The sequence below is a fragment of the Delphinus delphis genome, chromosome 1, assembly GCF_949987515.2.
Source record: "Delphinus delphis chromosome 1, mDelDel1.2, whole genome shotgun sequence".
Classification (NCBI taxonomy): Eukaryota; Metazoa; Chordata; class Mammalia; order Artiodactyla; family Delphinidae; genus Delphinus; species Delphinus delphis.
In genome coordinates this window covers 28,849,669-28,863,203 of record NC_082683.1, presented here as the reverse complement: position 1 = coordinate 28,863,203, position 13,535 = coordinate 28,849,669, and the positions used below count along the sequence as shown (strand labels likewise).

The 13,535-nt window shown below is 53.1% G+C and overlaps 1 protein-coding gene across 5 annotated transcripts in view; it reads left to right on the top strand.

Moving 5' to 3' along the window:
• The window catches only part of STK40 (serine/threonine kinase 40), a 38,269-nt gene that overhangs the window by 10,686 nt on the left and 14,048 nt on the right, over window positions 1-13,535 (top strand). For all 5 annotated transcript variants that reach the window (XR_009520442.1, XM_060019439.1, XM_060019422.1 and 2 more), the window contains exons 2-5: window positions 8,198-8,317; window positions 10,176-10,261; window positions 10,577-10,720; window positions 12,815-13,042. Coding sequence is in view for 4 of the 5 variants with exons in the window: in XM_060019439.1 (XP_059875422.1) it covers window positions 8,206-8,317; window positions 10,176-10,261; window positions 10,577-10,720; window positions 12,815-13,042 (570 nt within the window). In the remaining variant the exon portion in view is untranslated. The remainder of the gene's footprint in view (window positions 1-8,197; window positions 8,318-10,175; window positions 10,262-10,576; window positions 10,721-12,814; window positions 13,043-13,535) is intronic.

Here is a 13,535-nt window from a genome sequence, read left to right as displayed (position 1 = left end):
GTGGCTCCCCGAGTGCTTGCGTCAGGGAGGGGTGGGGTACACTGCCTTGTGGTCTGGTGGGAGGGGGTCTCAGTAACCCAGCCTCTGCGGCACCACAGATCGTCTTGGCTGCATCGTGTGTTGAGATCTCACGCCCCCAGTCCCGCTGTTTCTTTCCAGGTGTAGTCAGCTAAATGCATAGCTGGGCCAGAAGGTCTGAGGGAAACGAGTGGCAGGAATTTTTCTGACCAGCAGAAGGACCTTCACACTACAAACCTAGAATGGCCCAGAGGACCTGTCCCTGGTGTGAGGGGCAGGCCAGGCTGTCACTCACACACTCCCACACTTTGCTGCAGGAAAGCAGATTTTTTTGCTGGACTCAGCAGAAAGGGGGCTGGTCTGTCCCCTCGCCAGTGAGTGAGGGGTTGGTCCGAGGCTGCAGGCATGCTGCGAATGGGTTTCATTCCTCGGGGAGGTTGCCCTCCCGCAGCCAACACTGTCTAAGCACAACCCCTGGCTATCAGCCCAGAACCGCCCCGCCCCGGGCATCCAGGCATTTCTGACCTGGGACTTTTCCTGGACAGACTATTCCCAGCACCACTGCAGCCCAGTTACCTACAGCTGTGACCCCCTGTCTCTCTGGTCTTGGAGTCTGGCTCCTGTCACAGGCTGGTGGACCATCCGTACTTTCTTCTGGGTCCCGATCCAGCGCCTGGCTTCTCGATGGGTCCTCTGTGTCCCCTGCCCCAATGTGGGCTTTAGTGCCTTCTGGGTGCAGAACAGACAGTTCTACACTCTCTGTTTTCTCATTCAGCAGTTTGCCAGGCACTGGGTGGGTGCAGGGAAGCAGAGATGAACTGGGGTTGCTCAGCCTGGAGAGTGGTGGGGACAGGGGAGTCAGACAATGGCTACGGCACGGTAGGAGTGGACAGAATGTGCTCTGGGAGCCGGAGGAGAAAAGGACCTGCTGCAGAAGGTGACACCAGTGAGGACCGAGGGAGAAGGACCAGCCAACCAGGGAGAGGAGGTCAGGGCAAGCGTGTTTATGGCGCACTCAGGGAACTGTGAGTCGTTTGGTGTGGCTGGATTTATGGGGCATATAAGGGCAGTGAAGCTGGATAGGTAGCCTGGGTCTGGCCAGGCTCACTGAGGAGTTTGGGTTTCTTCTTAAAGACCACAGGAAGCAGTGGAGGACCCCCACAGCAGAGACAGATGGAGGTACTGCAGGCCCAGGTCCCCGAGCAGAGGAGAAAGAGTAGCCTGCTGGCATGTTTGTCCAGCCCCAGTTCCACAGGCAGCTGAGGTGGGGGTCTTCTGATGGAGTTGCTCCTGCATCCTTCCTGACCAGCCTGGTGAAGAGCAGTGCCCCACCATCTTGCAGCGCGTGCAGAGAGAAACCCTGTGAAGAAGACGCGCTATAGAAAGACGCCACCAGGTGGCAGACCTGGAGATTGCACAAAGACCTCATTTCTTTTTCCCCGCATTCCTTTAGCGCAGTGTTCGGCCTGGAGAAAGGGGGGCGTTCAAAACTGAACTCCTGTTCGCGCCAGGCTGGCTCCGCCCAACAAGTATGAGATTCCAGATTTTGCCACTGTGAGCTGTGTACCCACAAGAAATCCCTATGAACCTGTAAATCCGGACAACAGATTCCTCCAGGGTCTTGGGAGTGGTTCCAGCAGGTTGCACTTTCTCTTCTGTCTCCGGGCACCTGAGAGTAAATTGCAAACATCATGACCCTTCACCTCTAAGCACTTTAGCATCTGTCACCTAAGAACAAGGACATTCTTCTGTATAACCACAATGCAGTTTTCAAATTCAGGAAATTTAAGATCGTATTATCTAATATACAGTCCATATTCAGATTCTGCCAATTGTCCAGGCATGTTCTGTATAACTTCTTCCTCCCAGGATCACCCATTTCATTTACTCGTCCCGTCTTCAATCTCCATTAAGTGAGACTAGTTCTTCAGCCTTTCTTTAACTATCTGACATTGATGTTTTTGAAGCATACAGGCCTGTTCTGTTGAATGTCCCTCAATTTTAGTTTGTCTCATGATCAGATTGAGGTTATGCATTTTTGGCAAAAAACAAATAAATAACTTAACTGAGGTTGCATCATATCAGGAGTGACATGATGTCAGTTTGTTCTGTTATTAGTGATATAACTTTGATTATTTGGTTAAGGTTGCAGCTTGTTTTTTTTTTTAATTGAGGTATATTTACACATGGTGAATTTCACAGGTCCTTTAACAGTTCAGTCATTTTGACAAATGCACATACCCAGAGTTGTATCCTTTGATAGTAGAAGTTTTACAGCCCGGTATGTGTGCTCTGTCCCCCTCCCACAATCCTCTGCAAGAGATCCTGGACTAGAGGCACTAGGTCTTAGTTGCAGACTCCTCGCTGCCCCCCAACTTGATCATGATGAAGGACCCTTTTGGTCTGGCCCCATCATCCTGGACCGTCCCTTACTGCGCCTTGAGTTGATAGTTGCCAGCTGGTGCTCCAGCCTCTGCTCCCCCATAAACCAGTGAACAGAACAAGAGGATGAGATGCTGCGTGCCTCTGCCTGAAAGAACAGGCCCTCCCCTTGACCCGCAAAACAACTGTACTCTGCCCTCCACTACAGAATTATACCTGGTACTGCCCAGCACCCCTCTTCCTCCTCAGCAGCTCAGCCAACCCCCAGGCCTCCTGTCCTCCCCACGCCCAGTTGAACATGTTACTCAGGCTGGCCATCAGGCCACCCACCCCCACCCCCACCCCGCCTGTAGTCTCAGGCCAGCAGACAGATGGCAGGTTCAAGATCTCTTAAGCCTTTAGTCTGGTTACCGTCCTCCTTCTGCCCCCCACCCCGAGTCAGTGCCTAACTATCCCTTTCTCCTTGGGCAGGAAGAAAAATTCAAAGCTACTGTGTTTAGGCTAATAAAAGCACAGTTTATCACATTGTGGCCTATGATATGCCAGTAGGTACTCTTGCTAGCTCTTTCGCATGGGTTATCTCACTTAATCCTTAGACCAGCCTTGTAAGGTGGATGCTGTACTCTGGGTTGTGTAGGTACAGAATAAGTATCTCATCTGAGATCTCATCATTGTTAAGTGATGGCATGGTGCTGGGCTTGCAACCAGGTTTGGCTTACTCCAGAGCCCTTGCTCTGACTCCGAGCTTCCCAGCCAGTATGGGTTATGCAGGTCAAGATGGTGATCCCTTTAGCCCAAGAGTGACTGGGCTAAGCAGAGGACAGCTGGTGTCCCCAGGCCTTTCACCCCCAAGTGCTGTACAGATGTTTCTGTCTGTACTGTGGCATGGGAAAGACCGAGACGCATTGTTCTGACCACATCGTTCTGCTGCCTGAGTGTCCTATGGACAGAGACCCCTTTCTACCTCCCTCCTGGGGCCTGGTGCGGGTCTGGCCACACAGACCCTTAACTCCTGTGTGGCAGATAGGACTGAGGCCAGGGATGGGTGGGAGCATCTGTGCTCATTTCCGCGTGCCGGGTGGGCTGGACAGAGGGGCGAGGTCCCTGCCTTCGGTAGACACTACCAGAGATAAAGTCCAGAAGACAGAGGCCTACACAGCTCAGGACCTTTTTACTTGTTTTGTTTTCACAGAGCCAGGAAACATGGGGGTGGGGATAGGGACTGCTGACAGGGACAGCTTGAATCCTGACACCATCAGCTCAGCCTGACCCTGCAGTGTGGACAAGTCCTTAGGCTCCTAGCAGGCATTGGAAGCTGCTGACAAATCGTGGCTACCAGCTGTGGTGTCATCACACACATACACAGACGTAGCGCACCGGGCCAGGGTCTGCTGCTTGCTCCTTGCGGGGACCGCCCTTGCACTCTGCCTGCACTTGTTCGCTTTGCAAGGTCACCCATCTCTCCAGGAACCCCGAGGTTGCAGCAGGAAGCCTACAGCGAGAATGAGTGCAGAACTCTCTGCGCGTGTGTGCAGGCCCCATGCTGCCCCTCGTGTTTGGGGGCTGGGGGCTCACGCTGGCTCTGCGCTTGTGAGTGTCTGCCGCCTGGGCCCGCACATCTCCTCCTGTGTGGAGGCCTGTGGGCATGCTTCTGGGTGCGAGTAGTGGGCCCCTCCTTGCCTTGACCAGGCTTCAGACTGAGCCTTCAGTCAGGCTACAGCCAGGCTTTCAGACTGAGCCGGGAATGCCTCAGTACCCTCTCTCTTTGCAGCCCACCTCCTTTGGGGGTTGGTGATATGTCTACCGTGTTGAACCATACCCTGCTATAGGGTGCCCTGCCTAGCTCTGCCCTGCCCAACTGTCCTGTACCCTGTCACACTACAGCACCGGACTGGGCACGATGGGCCTTAGAACCTTATGTGGTGCTGATGGCCCCGCCTTCGTTTCCTTCTGGGAGAGCTGGGCTCACATCGCCCAGCCGCTTTGGGGCAGGATGACCTTAACAGCAAACTGACAGGGTAGGGCCAGCATCCTCTCCTCTGGGCATGCTGTGATGGCAGACACAGAGCAGAGGCCCACGACTTGCTCCCCAGGTTGGGCCAAGCAAAGGGAATCTCCTGCTTGCAGGGTGGAGGAGCGCAGCCTGCGGGCGGGGATGCCTCCCTCCTGGCCTCACCCCTCACACCCACTGTTGCCTCACTGAGCCTCCTGTTGAATCCAGGTTCTAAAGAAACTGGCGTTGACTTGGGAGGACAGCACGTGGAATAGTAGCCAGATTTAAATTTCCAGAGACTTGTAAACCAGGCTTGCTGAGTTCCTGGCAAGCTGAGCTGTGGGCCCAGGAGACACCAGGCAGATGGCTTCCCCTTAGCCAGGCTGGGCCAGGGCCCTTCACCCCAGCCTGAGGACCAGCATCTCTGGAGGGGCCTGGCCCCAAGCCCTTCTGAAACCAGGGTAGCCAGAGCTTCCACATCACAGATCTCACTGGGAAGCCAGGATCCCTCAGAGCAGTCCCCGTGGGAGCATCTATGGGCCATTTGAAGGTGTGTCTCTGGAGGGGGACACATCAGGATGATTTGGGGGGACAGGAGGGGCTTGTCTTTGCTCATCCCACCCGCGAGCCCGCAGCAACTTCCAGTTGCCCAGAACTGCCTCCTCACACTGCTTGCATCGCCTTCACCAGCTCTGGCGGCGTGAAGGGATGTTCAGGAAGGGAAACAGCCTTGCTGCCACTTCACCTGCCAGCATCTTTTCCCTCTCCCTGCCCATCTGCTCTCATCCTTCTGTCTGCCTACATTTTGGAGCAACTCCCATGCCATTTGCTTGAGTTGAATCCTTAGTGGGGTGGGTGGGGTCAGGCTGAGCCCCCTCACTGTCTGTGCTGCAGCTGCTCCCGGCAAACTGCTGTCTAGACCATGCCTGTGCGTGGGCACCTAGGCAGCGTCTACACAGGTACGGTGACACCACGTGGTGCTCTCCTAGGAACTGGGAAGAGAGAGGAGTCTTAGCGCTCCAGGGAAGGCAGAGAACAGCACCAGAATGGTAATGAAATCAACCCATCTACCAGGGCAGGGCAGCTGCAGCACAGGGCTGCTGACCCAATAGGAACCATCAGCAACTGGAGGGAAGGCGTCCAGCCATTCATAGAGTATCTGCTGGGCCAGGCACTGGGGGTAATGGTTTTATGTAATTTTTTTTCTTTTTTTCTAGTTCTGAGGGATTTTTAGTCTACTAGTGGGGAAAGGACATTAAGCATATAAGCACACAAATAAATACATAATCACAAAATATGGAAAGTGCTGTGAATGAAAATTACAGGATACCGAGTGAGACTATGACCCATTGGTGTTGGGAATGTCAAGAAGGCTTCTCTGAGGAAGTGACATTCACATTGAGAAGGATGCGTAGAAGTTAGCCAGGCAAAGAGTGGAAACACTGTTCTAGACACATTACTGCTGAGCTTTTTAGGATTTTTCTAGAAACAGTTGTGTTCTTCCCTGCTTTTGTGTGAATGACTGAATCTACTTCCGGCATGAGCCTCTTTGGCAGAAGTCACAGCTGAGCCTAACCATGGCTTCTGCTCTGTCTGGGGACTGTCAGGGCCTACAGAGGTACCTGATCCTAGTTACTCTCAGGATGAAATCATGGGTCTGCTCCTCGGTGGCACAGCTCTGAAGACAAATTAGGGCTTGATGGGAGTCAAACCTGGTAGATTGGACTAGAAGGGCATCAGGCCATCTCTCCTACTTTCGAGTTCACTGCATGGAGTCAGTCTCCTGGGGTTTAGAATAAGGGCCAGAATGGCAGCATATGAAGTTATAAGCTAACTAGCGAATACACACCTGTTATCATAGTAGGGACACCTTCTAGGCATAAGAGCAAAAACAAACTAAAGGAAAAGAAGACTATTTGACTACATAGACATTTAGTCGTTTTTAATTAAAAAAAAAGTTAAAAGATTAAGAAAAGCTACATCCTCTGTCAGTTATAGCCTTAATATATAAAGAGCTCCTAAAAAATCACTAAGACTAATACACACAAAGCAGTAAAAAAAATAGAAAAAGAATGTGAACTGGAAATTCATAAAAGAAATAATACATATAGCTAGTAAGCATGTAAAACAAGTCCAACTTCATGAATAATTAAGGAATTATGAAATTAACCAATGATATACTTTTTATTACTCATCAAATCAGCAGCTTTTAAAAATACTCATTCCTGGTGCAGGTTCTGGGACTTACTCTCTCACACTGCTGATGGTATCAATATATAAATTGGCACAGCCTTCCTGAGAGCAACCTGGCAGTGTATGTCACACACCTTTAAAAATGTGTGCCCCATTTGACCCTGTAGTTCCATTTCTTGGAGTTTATCCTGAGGGAGAGAGGCAAGTGTGCCAAGATGTGTGTGCATAACTGCTAATAAAAAATATAAAAAGTGGGAAGAATCTCGATGTCCATGAATAGGGGTGTGGTCTGATAAATCATGCTATCTTCTTACCAAGGAGACTGTAGCTATTTCAAGTGACGCTACAAATTCTTGCTACAAAAGAATATTGCCGTGCAAGGACATTAATAATGTTTTTTTGTTTTGTTTTTTTACGGCTTTATTGAGATATGTTTCACATACCATAAAATTCACCCTCATAATATATTTTAGGTGGGAGGAAAGGAGGCTTGGAAATGGTATCATAGCGTGGTCTGAATTTTTGTAACAACGAGAACTAAGCACACACACACACACACACACACACACACACACACACACACACACAGGAAAGTCTGCTTGAATATTAAGATTATGGGTACCTTATTTGCTTACTTTTGCATGTCTGTATTTTCTAATGTTTCTGCAGGAAATGCCAATTACTTTTATAAAAAGAAAAAAATATAGAAGCTTAGGGTTCAGTGTTTCCCAAGCCCCCTGTGCAAGGGTAAAGTCTACACTCCTGACGTGGCCATCAGGTCCCCTAGATCTGGCCTTTGCTCCCCTCTGTGGGTCACCTATCACCACTCCCTGTACACTCCAGCGACACAGACTACTTGGAGTTAGTTGCTTACATGCCGTTTCTTACTACATACGTTTGCTCACCCAGGCCCCTCTGCCTGGAATGACCTTGCCTGTTGCCTGGCCCACTCCAGTATCACCTCCTCAGGGAAGTTTTCCCTGAGCCCCTGCACCCACTGTGGGCCAGAGGCCTTGGGATTGGGCAGCTGGCCTTCCCCGGGCATCCCTATGACCCTCTGCCCTCCGTGTGTGGAGCTCCTCTGTGTACGTGTCTTTCCTCGCCCCACCTCCAGCACACTGCCTTCCCGAGGTGTGAACTGTAGAGAGCTGAAAGGAGCAACTCCTTTTTGTTTTGTTTAAATCCAGGTCTAGAGGTTAACGTCTTCTAGAATCTGGCTCCTGTGTCCCCTTCCCTTTTAGGGGAAAGGGGTATTTGGGGAGAAGGCCTCACTTTGGGAACAGTCGCTCCAGGGCCAGCTGTCTGTCTCAGGGGACCCCAGTTGGCACCTGCACAAAACTCTGTGTCCTTCTGTCTGCATTTGACTGGTCCCTTTGAGGTGGGCCAGCTGCCCACCTCTGTAGCCAGTGCATCCCGCTTGAGCCCCTAATTAATCCCCAGTAAAGGAGCCGTGGTCCTTTGTTATCGAGAACCTTCCACGCTCCTCTGGGAGGGGGAGGAGGTGGCAGCGGCAGCTGTGTGATGCGTCCTCAAGTCAGACTCGCAGGCTGGGTTAGCGTAAGGAAACTCGCTGACTTGCTCAGTGAGAAGGCTCTTTTCTGTCTCGTCTAGAGCTGAGAATGAAGCGGAGAGCATCAGACAGAGGAGCTGGGGAAACGTCGGCCAGGGCGAAGGCTCTAGGAAGTGGGATTTCTGGAAATAATGCAAAGAGAGCTGGACCGTTCATCCTGGGTAAGCCTCTGACGGCCGGGTGAGTGGGGTGCCGGGGCAGCACAGTGTGACCTGCAGACACGCAGGGTGCAGCGCCTCGAACACCCCAGCGTGGGAGCCTGACCAACCCTCGGCCACTTTAAATGGAGTCTGTTGATGAGAGGGGAAGGTCGCTCTGCACCAAGAGTTGTTTCTGTTGTAGCCGCGCCAGCCTTAGATTAATGTCAGCTGAGAGATAGACTGCCTCTTCCCCCAGAGAATCCTATGTGTGGCCCCAGGACATCACCCACAGGAAGCAGACAAGCTGCCGTAGAACCCAGGGTACATCGTCCAGGGCACTTCTTGGACCATTCTTGGAGGGCACAGCTAAGTTCACAAAGTGCTTGGTACAGCTGCAAACTTCTTACAGATTTGGCCCCGAAATCCTGTAGAACTGGGTGTTCCCAGTGGTCTGGAGGAGCAGCGGGGCCTTTCTGCATGAAGTTCGAAGCCCAGCAAGTCTAGACTGCATGTGTAGGGTTGCAGGTGATTTGGGCTCTGAGGACCCCAGCTCTCCTAGCAGCCAGAGACTGGGTGTGACTTTTGCTTTGGGACAGCATCTTGGACTTACGAGTACAGGATAGTTCCAGTTCCAGTCACTCAGCAAACAGTTCATGGAGCCTGCTACCTGCTGGGCCTGTGCTATTTGTCAGGGACGCAGCAGTGATTAAGACAGACAAGTTCCTGGGGAGTTTCGTGGCGGTCCAGTGGTTGGGGCTCCACGCTTCCACTTCAGGGGGCGCGGGTTTGATCCCTGGTTGAGGAACTACTAAAACCCTGCATGCTGCAGGGTGCGGCCAAAAAAAAGAATTGGGCATTGGGCAGGACAGTTGGTTGGAGACACAGAGAAACACACTCTAAAGCTAAAAATAAAGACCATTAAGTTAAAAAAAAAAAAAAGACAAGTTCCTGCCCTCACAGAACTTAACATTCTAGTTAGAAAAAGAAACCGAGAGTAAACAACATACGAGATCATCATGGGGGTGGGGGGGAGGGGTAAGGGCCTTGAAGGAAGTAAACAAGATGGTGTGAGAGGAAGAAGGGTCTAGAGAGAGTGTAGACAAGGAAGGTTCTGTATGAGGAAGTGACAGTTGCTCTGATAGCCAAGGATAAGAAGGAGCAGCCATGTGAAAAGCAGGGGAAAAGCATTCCAGACAGAAGGAACAGCAGGTGCAAAGGCCCAGAAGCAGGGAAGGGCTTAACATCTCAGGAATGAAGAGTCCAGCATAGCTGGAGTATGGTGAGGAGGGGTGAGGAAACGTGATCAGTTGAAAGCTGGACAGGAACCAAATCATGCAAGACCTTGGAGGCCAAAAAGAGGAATTTTGATTGCACATGAAAAGCAGTGGAGTGCTGTTAAGGGTTTTTAGTGCATTGACACCGTGACATTACCTGATTTATGCTCTGAAAGCTCTGGGTGCTGTCACAGGACATCAAGCCGCGTGCATCTCTAAGAGTACAGAAGTTCCCCAAAGCTGATACGTGGCTGTATCAGACCGCCAGGGGAACCTGTTAAAGGGACAGTTTCCTGGCTCCTCACCCTGGAGTTGCTGATTCAGAGGGCCCAGGGTGCAGCTGGGATCTCTGCTTTAACACATACTCCTCGGAGATTCCAGCATGCGCCCCGTGTTGAGAGCCCCTCTTGAGAAGTGTGCCTGGAAAAGCCAGGTGTACTCAGGCAGATGCACACACACTGCTCCAGTTTTGGAGGGGAGACCCTGAGTTCGGTGCCCTCCAGGAGAGAAGATCCAGCCAAAAGCCCACGTGGTGGCACGGCGCCCCACGGTGCCATGGTAGACAAGGCTACTGAGAAGTAAGCCAGCGGCTGTCTGTGCCATAGGTCCCCGTCTGGGCAACTCACCAGTGCCAAGCATCGTGCAGTGTTTGGCGAGGAAAGATGGCACGGATGACTTCTATCAGCTGAAGGTAAGTGAGGCACCAGGCGTGAGGGGCTGGGGGCCCCCGGGACATTCTACCAGCCCGGCTTCTCCCTCCTCCCACCTTCTTCTGCACCACTTGTGAACAAGAGCAGTGCACTTCTTCCCGGGGAGCTCTGTCTGTGCTTATGTCATTTTGCTGTCACATTGGGAAAGACCGTTTCACTTCGTCCACGCACGTGTGGGTGTGCGTGTGCCAGGGTTGCGTGGGAGGATGTGAAACCCTGCTCCTCCTGTTCTAGTCAGTCTGCTTGGAAAAGTAAGGGTTGTGGGGTTTTGTTTTTGTGTGTGTGCCTTCCTAAAGATCCTTACACTTGAGGAGAGGGGCGACCAAGGAATAGAAAGCCAAGAGGAGAGGCAAGGCAAGATGCTGTTGCACACCGAGTACTCCCTGCTCTCCCTCCTCCACACGCAGGATGGGGTGGTTCACCACCACGGGCTCTTCCAGGTGAGTGGCAGCTCTCCCGTCCCCACCCCGGCTGGCACTGCTGGGGCCACATCACAGGACCCCCCAGTCTTCCTGCATGCGGAGCAGCGGGACTTCCTGGCGGGTGGCCTGGAGGTCTGGCTGGGCCAGCGAGCTCCTGCTCTGATGGTGGCAGCCTAGCGGGAATGCACCCGGTTTGCAGCTTGCAGGCTTTCTCTGAAGAGCCGCTTTTCCAAGAAAAGAGGAAAGTATGAAGTTATTTAAAGACACGGGCTCTTTCTAGCTGTGTTGTCAGGAATCAGCCAGGCCAGGGTGGAAGGGAGGGCAATGAGGAAGGATGGGCGCCGGGGCACTGCGGATCTCCACAGTTGCCTTTGGTACCAGTCCTTCTGCCTGCCCAGGCATTTCAGCTTCTCTGGCAAGGGTCCCTGAACCCCATACTCAGATGTTCCAGGTCCGTTAGGAAAGGTGCTGATTGGCGACTGGTACTCTGAAAAGAGCCATGCCCGGGACAGAACTGAAATTGCGTCTCCAGAAATGAAGAACCAGGTTCAGAATGCTGGAGGGTGGGGGAGGGTTCCTGCTGAGGCCCCCGTGGAGCTTCTGCACCGCCCTCAGCCAGATGCGCTGGCCAGGCCCACTCATGCTTGGATGGACCTGGTACGCTAGAGGGCAGCCTGGTGTCAGGGAGGGCACACAGGTTTTGGAGCGGGCAGTCCTGGATTCAGGTGGTGTGACCTCGAACAAGTCAATTCCTAAGCCTCAGATTCCTCATGTGCAAAATGAGAGCAATGATAACCGTGCCTACCATGTATGGTGGTGGGAAGATGAATGAGAGGGTATAAAGCACCGAGCTGTCCCGGGACACACGTGCTCATCACCGTTGTTATATCAGGCAATAAGAACTCCTTGTCAGCTTGGTTTCTTGAGGGAAAATAAGGGGAAAATGCCTCCCAGCCCCACACACAGATCCCACCGAGGTCTTTATTCTTAGATGTGCAATGAGAGGCACCTCTGAAATTTAGAGTGTCCCTTAAACATGAAATCAAATCTGGGGTGATTATGATTTCTTAGTATTTCATCTCTGGTAGCTTCCAGAGCTTGGCCCTAGTGTATATCATTTTGGATAAGAGAACCGGAGCGATTAGAGGTGTTTCTAGAGTCCTCTGTGTGCCAGACACTGTGCTGGGCCTCTGGGGAAGAGAGGATGAGAGGTCTGACCCTGCTCTTGAGGAGAAATGTGGCGTTCAGTCCCCAGGAGTCCCCCAGTCTGCTGGGGCTGGCACCAAGGGCCCCCTCAAGCTGGGAGGATCAAAGTCCTCATGTTGCACCTGTGTTTTCTCTTACTCGAAATACCTTTTCAGCAAGGAAAATGGGTCCGGAACTGCCAACCTTGGGGTTGGTAGTGGTGCCCACTTACCGAGCCCTGGCTTACCGATACCGAGTCCAGGTGCTTACTAAGCATTGGCATGGTTGTCTTTTCTCTCAGCAACCGGTGAGGTAGGGGTTGCTGGCTCCCTTTCACACACAAGGAACCCGGGTTGGAGGGCTTAGGTGAGCCGCCCCAGGTCCCGCAGCTAGGACAAGGTGGAGCCAGGGCCTGAACTCAGCCGTCAGGGGCCAGAGCCGTGCTCTTAACCACCGTTACACAGCTGCCCAGAAGTCCTGCGTGCACGGGACGCAGCAGTTGTCTTGGACGCGCACAACACTTAGCTTCCCCCATCTTGGACACTGGAAGGAAGTTTACATCGGTCATTGCCAGAATCCCTGGGAGTGCCAGGAGGGGAGGAGGCCCCAGAGCCCTGAGCGTGCTGCCTGCACACTGAGCTCAGGGGGCCCTTTGCTTTCAGTGCCCAGCCCTGATCCACACGCTTTGCAGTAGGATCAGAGCATGAAGTCTGAACCTGAGCTGCTTCAACCTGAGCCACTGGCTGGGCCTGGCACGGGGGAAGCAGGGCAGTGCTGAGCGGCCCATGGGCCATGCTCCCCAGATCTCAGGCCTCCGCCGCTCTCACACATGCAGTCTTGTTCCAGGCTCCAGAAGAGAACCCCAAGCCCCTGGCCCTGGCCCTGGCGGGCCCCCAGCCAAGCCCTGGTCTGCCCCCTTCCTCCCAGGACCGCACCTGTGAAATCGTTGAGGACGCAGAATCCAGCCGAATGGTTAAGAAAATGAAGAAGCGCATCTGCCTCGTCCTCGACTGCCTCTGCGCACACGACTTCAGCGACAAGACCGCTGACCTGATCAACCTGCAGCACTACGTCATCAAGGAGAAGAGGCTCAGCGAGCGGGAGACCGTGGTCATCTTCTACGACGTGGTGCGCGTGGTGGAGGCCCTGCACCAGGTGAGGCTCCGCCCCTGCGGCTCCCACCTTCTCTCCATGGAAAGCCGCCCTTCTTGCTGCTGCTCAGCGGAAGCAGCTCTGTCCCACCCTCACCCAGGTGTGCTTTGCAGCTGGGAACATCCAGAAGGAAAGTGGCCGGATGACACGCACACCTGAGGACACGGTGCTGCAGACCTCAGCCCACAGCCCTGGGGAGGTGCGGGCAGCCCAGCAGAGCCCCGCGCAGAAATGCCCCAGCAGTCGAGAGGCTAAGTGGGAGCTACCCACTGGGTGCAGCCACAGCCTGTCTCTGAGCTCTTCCTAGCGCTGGGGGTGTCGGGAACCCCGAGGCACAGGTTAGGAGAGCCTGGGCCTCCTCCAGACACACAGCTTCTGTGGGCCGAGCCTGCAGTACTTGGTCATCAGAACCATGAGAATTCATCTCTGACCCCAGATCTAGGCAGGTGCTTGGGATTTTTTGGTTGCTTTTTTGGTTCTTCGTTTTTTGGTGGGA